The following is a 13,539-nucleotide window of genomic DNA, read 5'->3' as shown; positions in this document are numbered from 1 at the left end:
TTGGAGATAGGGTCTTTGCAGATGTAATTAAGATAAGGTCATAATAGATTAGGATGGGCACTAAATCCAGTGGGTGGTGTCATTGTGAGAAGAGGAAAAGACACACAGACACAAGGAAGAAGGAAGAAGGCCGTGTGACAATGGAGGCAGAGATTAGAGTGATGCAGCTACACGCCAAGGAACGCCAAGTTTGCCAGGAGCCACAAGAAGCTGTGAATAGGCAAGGAATGATTCTCTCCAAGAGCCTATAGAAGAGTCATGGGCTTGCTGACACCTTGATTTTGGACATCCAACCTCCAGAACTGTGAGAGAATACATTTCTGTTGTTTTAAGTCACCTGGTTTATAGTACTTGTTATGGCAGCTCTAGGAAACCAGTACACTGGTGTTGTCCCCTTTTATTCCAATTCCGAATGAGGCTACTGTGACATGTACATAGACCAGGAGGCGGCACTGGGCAGTGTGCAAAGGTGGCACAGGCTCTGTTCTTCCAGTTCTTCCTCCCCTAAGACACAGAGGGATGGCTATAGATTTCTACCAGCTTTAGAGTTAGGAGAGCTCTGACTTGCCCAAGGGCACAGAGCAGGTTGGACAAGCTCAACGGTGGCCTGGAGAAAGCTCAGGACCTGACGTCCGACAGACTTGCATGCAGACCCTGGCCTCAACACTTCACATCCACGCGACCCAGGCCAGTGACGTCTCTCCCCAGTATCCCGTTTCTCCAGCTGTACAAGGGGAGTAAAAATGTACACCTTAAGGCTATGGAGACAGCATGGGAAAGGAACCTCGCACAGTTCTCCCGTAGCAGGTGCTCAGGAAGTCATAGAGGATGGAGATGATGTTGGTGATGATGGTGATTTCTGGCAAAGCTAGGACTCTCAGCCGGATCTCCCCATCACCCCAGCCCACCTCCACCTCCAGAACTGTTCCCTCCATCCCTTTGTGCCCTGCTATTGGGGCAGCTCTGAGCTCCAACAGACCCCAAATCCGGCACTCAGCAGCTGGGATGAGGGATTGAGTCCTGAGTTAAGAAAATGCCGGCGTCTGCCTTAGCTCCCTCTGTCACTTCCCAGACTGACACAATCACTGCTCTCAACTCAGTAACAGCCCCTGTGTCAGGGCTTTGTGTTTTAAATAATGTTCCCCTGGTATAACCGATGTTTATGCAGAATCAGTGCTTTCAAAAGCTAACAGCCTCTTTATTTGTATAGCCTGAGCTGTCACCAGGTTGCCCTGGAAGGTGAAAATTTTTGCTTGTTTTTCTCCCCTCTTCCTTTGTTTCTCTCTGTTGTTCTGTCTCTGCTCTTTCCACTCGCACAGTATCTTTCTCTGCACTTTCATTCTCTGTCTTTCTGCGTCTGTCTCCTTCCCCCATCCCCTTCCTCTCTCCCCCCTCCCCTCCCTCCCTCCTCTCCACCTCCTCAGTACACTTCCACTTTTGTTCTCCTTACCTTGGTATTTTCTCCTTTTTTAATCTCTGGGTCTTACTCCTGTTTCTCCTGATCTACTTCTGCATTTTTTCTTTCTTTACACCCTCCGTCTTCCTCTCTTTTAATCTCCCTCTCTATGACACTCCTGGGTGCGTCTCTCTAACTCTCTCTGTCTCCCTCTTTCTCTGTGTGTATCTGTCCACTTGTCAATTCATCCATCCTTCCATCTATCCATCCATCCACCTTCTTCTGGATGAGGGTGTTTCTGCCTCTCAGTTTCTCTTCTTTCTTTCTAGCACATTCTCTATGTTTATCTCTTTTCTTGCTCTCACACTCTCTCAGATTGTCTCTCCCTCTGTCTTTATCTCCTTCCCTCACTTATCACTTCTTCTCAGGATGTTAATATTTTAATAGCCTTAATGTCTTTCCAGGACCCTCAACCCTTTCCATGATTCAAAAGTGGCGGATCTCCCAAGAGCTTCAGTTCAGGGACTGTTGATTCACTTCCTCCATCTACCTGTTACCCTGACCTCAGTCTATACAAAGTTAGGAAGTGATGGATAAGCTTGCAGCTCTCTTCCTCACATGTTCTTTTTTGTCCCTATACAACAGCCCTGAGCATGAAGGATTTGGGATGGGAACCCAGAGGTGGGGGTAGGCAGGGGAGTGTCCTCGCTGGAGATACTCTTGGTAAAATTACTGATTGGTGTCGGTGGCATCCATGCCTTCTGGTGTTTTCTTTGTTTCACTTGAAAAACATTTACTTAACACAAGTTCTTACCAGGCCTTGTGCTGGGGGCTAAAGTGGAATGACTAAGTCATGAGCCTTTCACTCAAGAAGCTTACAGTCTCTTTGGGAAACCACAGAGTTGTTGATGAAGATCAGTAAGATAATAGATTCAAACAATGGACTCAAAGGAAAAAGGAATTAATTCTGCTTGGGGGAAGTAGAGAAGGTTTCACAAAGGAGGTCACAGTAAGCTTGGTGGAGGTAAGGACTTTGTCCAATGTCACTACTGCATCCCTAGTACCTAGAATGTTGCCTGGCACATAGTAAACACTCAATAAACATTTGTAATATATGAATGAATGAATTTGAATATGAACTTGAATTTGAATAATTTTTAAGGATTCTTAGGATTTTGCGGGGGAGAAAATGTGGAGATGAGCATCCCAGGCAGTAAAGCATGGTTAAGGATTCAGAAAGGTAAAGGTACATAGTGTACTCAGATCCCCTCTTCAGGGCTGACCCACCCATCCTCCAGAATGTGGCTGAGGCTCACAGCTCTGTCCCTCACTGGGCACTGCCTTCAGCCACAAGGAACTGCCTCTCCCAAGGATACCCCCTTCCAGATGGCAGCCATGCCAATGACTGGCTGACGTGGCGTTGCAGAGGCCTGGATCCCTTGCCTCCATTCAGGGTGTCCCTAAAGGGCCATCCAAGCTCCAGAGCTCCCCTCAGGACCAACTGAGGCTTCAGATCTACATGGCATCAACCACATGGCAGGACAGCCTCTCCCCTGCCCAGTCCTGCCTTGCTCACTTCCTACAAGTATATCCCACGAGGGCTCCTTGATAAACCTCGTATATGCAATGCTCTGTTTCAGAGTCTGTTTTCAGCGAACCTGACCTAAGTTTGTGTGTTTAGGGAATGAGAAGAGACCTGTGGCTATCAAAGGGAGACTGTGAGGACAAGGTAGAATGTAGCCAGGCGGGTAGGCAGGAACCAGATTATGAAGGACCTTGAATGCCAATGAAACTAATTCAGATTTTCTTCCATAAGTAATGGAGAACTATTGATCCATGGCGTATCTAATTAGAGCGGGGACTTACTAAGTTCACTGGCAGTCAGTATGAAAGATGGGATAGAAGGGAATGAGGCCGGAGTCAGGGAATAAGCTAGGAGACTGAAACCTGGAGCTCCAAGCCTGAGGAGAGAAAGGATGGGGGAAGGGATGAAGGATGGTCCAGAGACATCAGCAATAGTGCTCACTGGCCTCCTCTTACAACATGTACATGTACCAGCATCTCCCTTCTTTCAAAATTCCAGATTCCATGAGGCATACAACATGGAAGAATATAGTGCCTCTTTTTACTGCCTGTAGTGTCCCTTTAATAATATCTCCTGCAAGTGTAGGCATCATAAATAACCCAGTGCTAGGATATTCCTTATTTGGGGCCCTTTTTCCAGAATCTTCCATTTGTATCTCTCATGTAATAGAATTTTGGCAGATCCATGGATTATGGTCGCTAGTCTAGTCTTGTCTCTTGTGAACCTCATTTGGGAGGAGCCATGCATTTGCCTAGAATCTTATCACCTTTGCAACAGCTGATGCTACCATTACTGATGGTGTGATTTGTATGCAACAGTCTGAAAAATAAAGTTCTAGGGTACGAGGGTCAGACAGTTCTGTGTTTGTATCTTGGCTCTGCTGTTTATAGGCTGTGTAATAATTTGGGGTAAGCCCCATACCCCCCATAGCTTCAATTTATATACACAACGTTGGAATAATAGGAATTTTGCAGAGTTGCACAGTTGTTATGGGGAGGTCTGGACTCTGTAGAAACATGAATAATGCAAGTTAAGAGTTGTGTAGTGGGAAGAACTTTCTCTTTGGACTCAGATGGAGCTTGGCACGGACTTTAGTTCTGCCACAGTACAGGCTTGGTGGCCTTCAACAAAACACTTCACCTTTCTTTTTTTTTTTTTTAAATGAAGTATAGTTGATTTACAATATTGTGTTAGTTTCAGGTGTACAACAAAGTGATTCAATTATATACATTTTTTTTTCAGATTCTTGTCCATTGTAGGTTATTACAAGTTATTGAATATAGTCTCCTGTGCTCTACAGTAAATCCTTGTTGTTAATCTATTTTATATATAGTAGTGTGTATCTGTTAATCCCATTCTGCTAGTTTATTCCTCCCTCCCTTTCCCCTTTGGTAACCGTAAGTTTGTTTTCCATGTCTGTGAGTCTGTTTCTGTTTTGTGAATAAGTTCATTTGTATTTTTTTTAGATTCCACATGTAAGTGATATCATATAATATTTGTCTTTCTCTGTCTGACTTGCTTCACTTAGTATGATAATCTCTAGGTCCATCTGTGTTGCTGCAAATGGCACTATTTCATTCCTTTTTATGGCTGAGTAATATTCCATTGTATACATGTACCACTTCTTCTTTATCCATTCCTCTGTTGATGGACACTTAGGTTGCTTCCATGTCTTGGCTTTGTAAATGATACTTCACCTTTCTGAGCCACAGTTCGCTTATTAGTAAAATGGAAATCTCATGCCTACTTTGCAAAATTATGAGGATTAGTGAAATAAATGGTACCAAGTTCCAATTATATTCCTCTTTATCAAAACTAGACAACCATCGGAAATTCCATGGCAGTCCAGTTGTTAGGACTCGGCACTTTCACTGCTGGGGCTGGGGTTCGATCCCTGGTCAAGGAACTAAGATCCCACAAGCCGCGAGGTGCAGCCAAAAAAAATACAACAACAAAAAACTAGACAACCATCATGTCATATGATGATATACCTATTGAATTTGTTTCTTTTTGTTTTTCTTTACTTCTTATTTTTTAAATATGTATTTCATTTTCTTCATTGTAAGTATAATAAATGATGATCTCAAAAGTAATAAATGCACATTAAAATTATTTTTAACCCAATGATACAGATGTCTCTGGAATTTAACCATCTCCTTTCTCTCCAAGGGAAGAAGCCATGCTGTCCACATATTTTGAAACCATCAATGACCTGCTGTCCTCCTTTGGGCCCGTCCGTGACTGCTCTCGGAACAATGGGGGCTGTACTCGAAACTTCAAGTGTGTGTCTGACCGCCAGGTGGACTCCTCAGGATGTGTGGTAAGTGCCATTGGCCTATGAACATGGTGCCGGCCCAGGTGCCAAGGCTACATGCTGGAGGCCCCTCCCTGTGAGGGGCAGCTGGTCAAGGAAGGTCATGCTACTCATAGCACCTACCTCTGTGGCCTTCAGCACACCAGGCTGCCTTGGTTTCCTCATCTGCAAAGCGGGATAATTAAACTTACCTCCTGGAAGTGTTGGAGGAATGAAATGAGATATTAGAGCTTTAGTACCCAATAGGTAGGTCCTTGAGAGCTCCTGGCCTCTGGCTCACCAACACCCCAGGCCCTGCCCCTGCCCTGCCCCACCGGTACAAGATCCACCAATCCGCTGCAAGCTCTTAATTGGATTAAGGGTCTGAGGGTGTGGTCACTCTCAATCCCAAGGTAGAACAATGAACACCTTTGAAGGAATTCTGTTTACAAATCTCCAGAAGCACCTCTGGATAGGATCATGTATAAAGGTGCTCAGAATGGAAATGAGTTGGGGCCTTAGCCCTCCCCAGTGTATTCACACTGGGGTTTAGCCTTCCAGGAAGCTTACAGTCCAATTGAGAGTGAGGTAGGGCCTGCCTTATTTCTGTGCACTCAGTGGGGAACATGTCACCTGTGCAGAAGAGAAGTCTCAGCTGAGACCTAAGGTTTGTAGAAGGCTTCCTGGAGAAGTTGGTGTCTTAACTGGCTTCAAAAGATGGGTCAACGTACATTAGGAGAAGAGTGGGGATGGCCAAGGCAAAGCCATGGAGGGGGCGTGGTGGCCTTGTTTACATGGAGCTTTAATATCAAATGTGGGATAAGAACACAGAAGAAGATATGTGAGGATCATTGTTGCTTATAGAAGAGGGCCCTTAACTGGATGATTTGTTTTAGAGGAATGACCAAGGGTGCTTGTTTAAAATGCACATTCCAGGTTCCACACTAGAAATTTTTGGTTCTATAGATGGGTTTCTGTCCCAGGAATCTGAATTTGTAACAATGTAATGAGTGTGTATATGTGTGAGACGTGGGAGTGTGTTGGAAGCACACTTGGGAAACATTGTCCTACAAGCTGAACACCTTAGCCGGGTATTCAGTGCCTTCTTGATCTGGCCCCTTTCCAACCTCGCCATCACTTTACTTCATTCTCCACTAGAGCCAAATGGAGCTAATTAGTTGTTGTTCCTGAATATACTTGCCACCAATGTGGGAAGCAGAGTGACTTTCCAAGGTCTCACCACAAGGTGGCAGGATGGAGGCCCAAGGACATGTGTCCAATACTATCAGTGTTAGAGCCACTTTGGGTTGCTTTCCTGAGGAGCTGAGAAGAGACAGCAGCAAAGAACCTTGGAAAGAAGGCTGGTCTGAGTGAAGTGGGCTTATGCCCTGACCTGGTCATTGGCGAGCTTTAAAATCTGTGTTGACCTCATTAGCCTCGGTTTCTTAATCTTTCAAAGAGAGCAATAGCTCTTGAACTCACAGGTTTTCTGAAAAACCAAAGGATGTAACTGGAAATTATTTGAGATTTACCCAGTGCCATTTGTGTGTGATATGATGAAAGCCACAGCTACTGATGTATTTATGTAGGGGATATGATATGATATTTGGGGCCACAAAAATTCAAGAACACCATGTATTTAATTTCCTGTAGTTCTTCTACAACTGAATTTTATTTATTTTCTGCTCCATCCATTGGCAGTGGAGACGTAATTGTAGTCAGTTTAGGTGTGCTGCCTCCTACCACTTCTTGAATGTCTAAATTCAAGGGGACTGAGGTACTTGTAAGGCATGGGAGTGAGGGGATGCTTGGTGCTCAACCATCACCTCTCAACTCCAGTACCTGCTGTCTCATCTGGCCCTTGTCCATCACTCTCCCTCCTTTTTGGCATAAGCCAGGACCTCCCTGTTCCACCTGATTTATAGGTGCATGGTCCATCCTGGTATCTGCTTCCGGCTCTCTTCATCCCCACCACTCGTCATTTGAGGCCATCTGGTTTTAACCATTAGATAGCTTACCCACCCTATTGAGGAAATGAGGGATGTCCAGCAGCTCTTCTACACAACCCTCAGGACATGATGGTCTGAGGGGAGCTGGCCAAAGCCTCTTGATCCAGACAGACCATGAAGGCATTTGTAGATGGCAGCTTTCATGTCAGGGCAGAGCACTCGACCACATTTACCATCCACTGGACACTATCTGGCAAGTGAGACACAGATCCCCCCTTTGCCTTCAGATCCTTCAAACCCACCTGATTTTCTACAGCCCTCGTCCTTTCCAACCACCCATGTCATTAGCCTGGTGGGAATAGAGACAGGGTCTCTTTAACAAGGTCATCTTGCTTGACTCCCAACATGGCTCTCTTCCCCCCAGATCAAGTAGTCTTTATGGGTGGGAGGGAGGCCACTTCTCTAACAGATCACAGATTCTTCCTATTATTACTATTATCATTATTCCTTCTAATTAGACCTCAACTTCTGAAACCCAAAATTTAAAAAAAAAAAATTTCCTTCTCTTGCTTGGTGTTCTGATTCTGCTGTGCTAATCTTCTCCTGGGATAATGGGTCCTCAGGCATGCAGCTGCCCAAATTGGGGAGGGTCGTAGGATGTGTGGTAGGCAGAATAATGGACCCCCAAGGATGTCCACATTCTACTGCCTAGAACCTGTGAATATGTTACCTTCCATGACAAAGGAGAATTCAACTCACATATGGATTTAGTTGCTAATAAGCTGAATTTTGAAGAGAAAGATTATCTTGAGTTATCAGGATGAGCCCAATGCAACCAAAGTCCTTAAATATGGAAGAGGGAGGCAGCAGAGGAATTCAGAGCGATGCCGCATTGCTGGCTTTGAAGACAGAGGAAGCGGATTATAAGTTAAGGAAAGTCTCTAGAAGTTGGATGAGGCAAGGGAATGGATTTCCGCTCCCCCCCCACCCCGCCGCCTCCAGCTAGAGCCTCTAGAAAAGGAATGTAGCCTTGTTGAGACCTTGAATTTAGCCCACTGAGGCTTTTTTCCTACTTCTAACCTGTAGCACTGCAAGATAAATTTGTGTTTCTTAAACTGCCATGTTCATGGTAATTTGTTACAAGAGCAGTAGAACACTAATGCAGGTGAGCAATAATGTGGGAAGGGAGGTTGATCCTGGAGATAACATATAAAAAATCATCCTGTTATTTTGATTTTTAATTATTTCCAGGGAGACCCTCACCTCTTGACCAGGGATAGAGAAAGTAAAAGTGAATGAAGCACCAAAAGAGGGAGGGGGAGGGAGTCTTGTGCTCCCCTTCAATGTGCTAAAGAGTAAAAAGTTATCTATTAGAAGTGGTCTAAATGTGACAAACACAATGATGTCAGCAACACACAGCTAGAAAAGTAAGCTATGGTTCCATTTATTCTGTGTGGCAGTATAAACATTGCAAAATTCTAATCAAGATAGAGGGCAAAACCAAAGAAAACCGTAAGCCCTTAATCATGATACCCTGTGGAGGACATGCCCACCGTCTCTGAGTAGCTGCTGCCCCCTGAAGCATTTCACTGCCGCTGTTCCCTTGTGTTATCCTGGTTTTCCCAGCTCCAGAAGGAAACTTGTATTGGACTCAACCCCAGACAATCTGGTGATCAAAACGTATCCTCCTCAGCCCCTTTAGAAATGTCAATTCACAGCTTACCGTCAGTGTTCCAATTTTCTGTTATTGTGTAATAAACCTAATTTGCAGCAACAGGGATGGACCTAGAAATTATCATGCTGAGTGAAGTAGGTCAGACAGAGAAAGACAAATATCATATGGTATCATTTATATGTGGAATCTAAAGAAATGATACAAATGAGCTTATTTACAGAACAGAAGCAGACTCACAGACATAGAAAACAAACTTATGGTTACCAGAGGGGAAAGGTGGGTCAGGGGAGGGACAAATTAGGAGTTTGGGATTAACATATACACACCACTATATATAAAATAGATGATCAACAAGGATCTACTGCATAGCACAGGGAACTCTACTCAATATTCTGTAATAAACTAAATGGGAAAAAAATCTGGAAAACAATATATATATATATATCTCATATATATGTCATATATACATCATATATATATAATATATATGACATATATATATGAATATCACTTTGCTATACACCTGAAAATAACATACTGTAAATCAAATATACTCTGATATAAAATAAAAATTAAAAAAAGAAGTTCTATTGAACAGAGTTTATCTAGAACACAGTTTATAGTTCTCATTTTTAAAAAAATATGGCTGTATGAAGATCATACCTGATTTTTAGAGAATGTTAGTAATTTGAAAAATTAATTACATTAAGAAAAGAATGAGTTAAAAAAAAATAATTCGGGCTTCCCTGGTGGCGCAGTGGTTGAGAATCTGCCTGCCAGTTCAGGGGACGCGGGTTCGTGCCCTGGTTTGGGAGGATCCCACATGCCGCGGAGCAACTAGGCCCACGAGCCACAACTACTGAGCCTGCGCGTCTGGAGCCTGTGCTTCGCAACAAGAGAGGCCGCGATAATGAGAGGCCCGCGCACCGCGATGAAGAGCGGTCCCCGCTTGCCGCAACTAGAGAAAGCCCTCGCACAGAAACGAAGACCCAACACAGCCAAAAATAAATAAATTAATTAATTAATTAAAAAACAAACAAACAAACAAACAAAAAAAACAAACTTTTATCCTTTAAAAAAAAAAAAAAAACTCTGGCTTAAAACAACTCGTTTGTTTTGCTCACAGTGTTGTGGGTCAGGAATATGCGAAGGGCTGAGCTGGGTGATTTGTCTCTGGTCCATGGCAGGTAGTGTATCTGTAGCTGGAGGATTTGCTTTCCAGAGGACCCCTTCACTTACATGTCTGGTTCTGGGGCTGGTGTGGCTTACAGTTGATCTTGGCTCTGTTAGACCTCAGCTGGGTCCATCTCAATGGTGTCTCTATTTGGCTTGGGCTTCTCATGCCATGGAGGCTGGATTTGCAAAGGAACTATCCCAAGATCAAGTGCTCCAAGAGCCTAGGCGGAAGCTGTACGTCTTCTTAGCACCGAGCCTCAGAAGTTCCAGGACATCATTTCTATCACAATCTATTGGTCAAACAGGTCATTGATTTCAGCTCAGATTCAAGGGAAATGAACTAGACTTCACTTGTCCATGAGAGGAGTAGCCAAGAATGTGTGGCCATCTTTAATCTACCCATTTTCCTGCAGCTTGGACTCACAGACCAGGAAGGGACCCTGGAGATCTTCTAACCAAGCCAGCACCTCTCCCACTATGCAGACAGAAAAACAAAGGGCTAGAAAGATGCGGGAGTCACTCAAGTTCATGTAGGGAAGCAGTAATAGAATCAAGATTTGATCACAAAACTCCTTCCATGCAGTTGTACCTTCCTAGGTCATGGCCTTTTAGCATCATCGTTGCCACGGTAGCAGTCCAAATATTGACTTAGCAACACTGTATCCAGCACTGTGAATGTAACAGAGGATACAAGAACAACAGCCCTGCCTTGTTTTATAAGCTAGTTCAGAAGGCAAGATGGACTTCGGCAGGGCTGCAGCGTGACCTTGAACAGGTCACTTTGTATCTCTGCACAAGAATATCCATCAGGCCTGATATGAACACCAGAGGGAAGGGAGGAGATGTGGGAGAGAACCAACACTCATTGAGCACCTACTGTGTGGCATTTCACTTATGTTCATGGCAGTTCAATGCTTATAACCACCCCCCTAGATGGGTATTATTGTATCCATTTTACAAAAGAGAAAAACTAGTACTATAAGAGCAACCATCCTCACAGTGACTGCGTGCCAGACATGATTCTAAGTGATTGGCTTATTTTAACCCATTTAATTCTCCCAGTCATCCTATGAGCTAGGTTTTATGATTATCTCCACTTTACACATGAGGAAAATGAAACTGGTTGAGAATGGGAGTATGGGGAAAAGCGCAAAGGAGTGTGGGAAGAAAGGGCAGTGCTAGGAGCCTTCCTAGAAATTTAGGACTGAAAGAGGTATAGAGATTTATACACTTGCTGGACCCTATAGAGTGATGGTATCTTTTAGGAGGTGTGTCTAATGTCATTTTCCAGCCCTGCCTCTGAATTCCAGACCAATCCCACTCTACCCCACCCCCTGCAAGTCACCCAACCACATTCCCACGTCCTCTTCTCCCTCTTTTTTTTTTTCCCACTTTGACCTAAAAAGCCATCTGGCCTCCCAGGTGTTAGGAAGGACCAGAGGACCCCTGATTGCCCTTGAAATGCTGAGAGGCAACAAAACAAAATGCTGCCTTTTAAAAAGCCAAGATGAGTAAAGTTACAAATTTTCATTTATTATAGGTCAGGCCCCTCTTTGGCACCACTCAGAGGGAAGCGAAGACTGGCATCTGGCTCAGTTAGGGAGAGTGAGGCTGCTTCTTTCCATTCCTCATGATTTCCCCTTTCAGTGACGCAATTGGACTGTAATGAAAGGAAACAAAACTCAAGAAGAGCAGGGAACACAAGTAAGGGGAATCAGAAGAGTTGAGAAATCGCTTTGAAGCACAGCCCAGGCCCTGCTGACTGGGAAGCCCGGCCCAGTGTGCCTGGCTTCCTGCCCTTCTGTACGGGCAGAGCGGGGCTGAGCCTTGGTGGGGTCTGGGCCCTGCCAAGTGGGTCTTCCTCCCCAGAAACGGACTCTCCATCCCTGCAGGTCAGCGACAGGGGGTGTGATGGATTCATGGTACAAGCAGGATAGGTTTTGCCAGGGTCCAAAATAGGAGGAATGACGCTTGTCACGGTTTTCTTATTAACCATCTTTATAAATATGCAGTCAAGAGGCAAAGCATCTTTATGCAGACTCTTTCCGAGATGCTTGGTCTGGGAAACAGGATTTAAAGGGTGAAGCATCTTTTATATGGTATCCTCATCAAAGTGTCTTCTGCTCAAACAGGTCCATAGACAGATAATTTTCTTTTCTTTTCTTTGTTTGACAAATCATTTTATTATTGTTTGTCTCAACCATATACACTGCCCAGAAAGTACCACGTGCATATGCGGTGTGGTGCGTGTAAAGAACCTCTTCTTTAATGGCTTCAAGGAGATATTTGCCTTTTTTTTTTTAATCAGTTTTATTAGTTATCTATTTTATACATATTAGTGTATATATGTCAATCCCAATCTCCCAGTTCATCCCACCACCACCGCCTCCCACCGCTTTCCCCCCTTTGTGTCCATACGTTTGATCTCTACATCTGTGTCTCTATTTCTCCCTTGCAAACTGGTTCATCTGTACCAATTTTCTAGATTCCACATATATGCATTAATATATGATATTTGTTTTTCTCTTTCTGACTTACTTCACTCTGTATGACAGTCTCTAGGTCCATCCACATCTCTACAAATGACCCAATTTCATTCCTTTTTATGGCTGAGTAATATTCCGTTGTATATATGTACCACATCTTCTTTATCCAGACAGAGAATTTTCTATATGCACCTTTATCAGTAATACTAGTACCGATGGCATTAATAAATAAATAAATAAATGCTATCAAATATATCAATAATAGTCTCACTGATGGAGATGCATCTAGAGAGTGTTTGAGTGCTGATTATGGACCAGGCCCTGGGATAAATGCTTAAAATGCATCATCACAGTGAGTCCTCATAGCTGCCTGATGAGATGGGCATGATTACTACTCCTGTCTTGTCCATGGGAAAAGGGATTCAGAAAGCATGAGAAATTTGACCAGAGCATAAATTCAAACCCAGGTCTATCTAAATCCAGAGCTACTCTCTTACCTCATCAGATGGCAATTTCCAGAGGCTGAGGATAGTTCCCCAAGGATAAAGCAAATGTCCCCATGTCAGGGAGCATACAAGGAGGGGACACTTCCTTCTCCCCACCCTCCGTCAATGTCCAGGGTTCCTTCTTCCTCGTCTGTATCCAGGAGATCTGGAGGAAGAAAAAGGGAGTGAGTATTGGAAAAAGGGAGAGTCAGTGAAGGAAATTTCCAAAGAAGGAAATTGGAACGATGCCTCTTGACTCAATGCCTGTACACAAGGCTCAGACTTTGGGAGGTGAAAAGGAAGGGTGTTCTCTTTCAGTTGGGAGCTGTGCTTTTGCATCTTTTCTTTGTGAACTTCAAATAAAGCCCTCCTCCCTTCTACGTATGGGGGTGAGGCGGGTGCAGTATGGGGTTTCCAAGATTATAATGTGTGGCATTCTTTTAAAGCCTATGCACCCTTTTATGATATTAAACATTATTCCTCCCATGACGTTT

The 13,539-nt window shown here is 44.0% G+C and overlaps 1 protein-coding gene across 3 annotated transcripts in view; it reads left to right on the top strand.

Moving 5' to 3' along the window:
- The window catches only part of ASTN2 (astrotactin 2), an 898,930-nt gene that overhangs the window by 532,185 nt on the left and 353,206 nt on the right, over positions 1-13,539 (top strand). For all 3 annotated transcript variants that reach the window (XM_082402209.1, XM_082402208.1, XM_082402210.1), the window contains one exon: positions 5,151-5,301. In XM_082402209.1, coding sequence (XP_082258335.1) covers positions 5,151-5,301 — 151 coding nt within the window. The remainder of the gene's footprint in view (positions 1-5,150; positions 5,302-13,539) is intronic.

The sequence above is a fragment of the Balaenoptera borealis genome (assembly GCF_965194805.1).
Source record: "Balaenoptera borealis genome assembly, chromosome: 8".
Taxonomy (NCBI): domain Eukaryota; kingdom Metazoa; phylum Chordata; class Mammalia; order Artiodactyla; family Balaenopteridae; genus Balaenoptera; species Balaenoptera borealis.
Note: the sequence above shows the minus strand (reverse complement) of the source record. Positions and strands in the feature narration are given on the sequence as shown.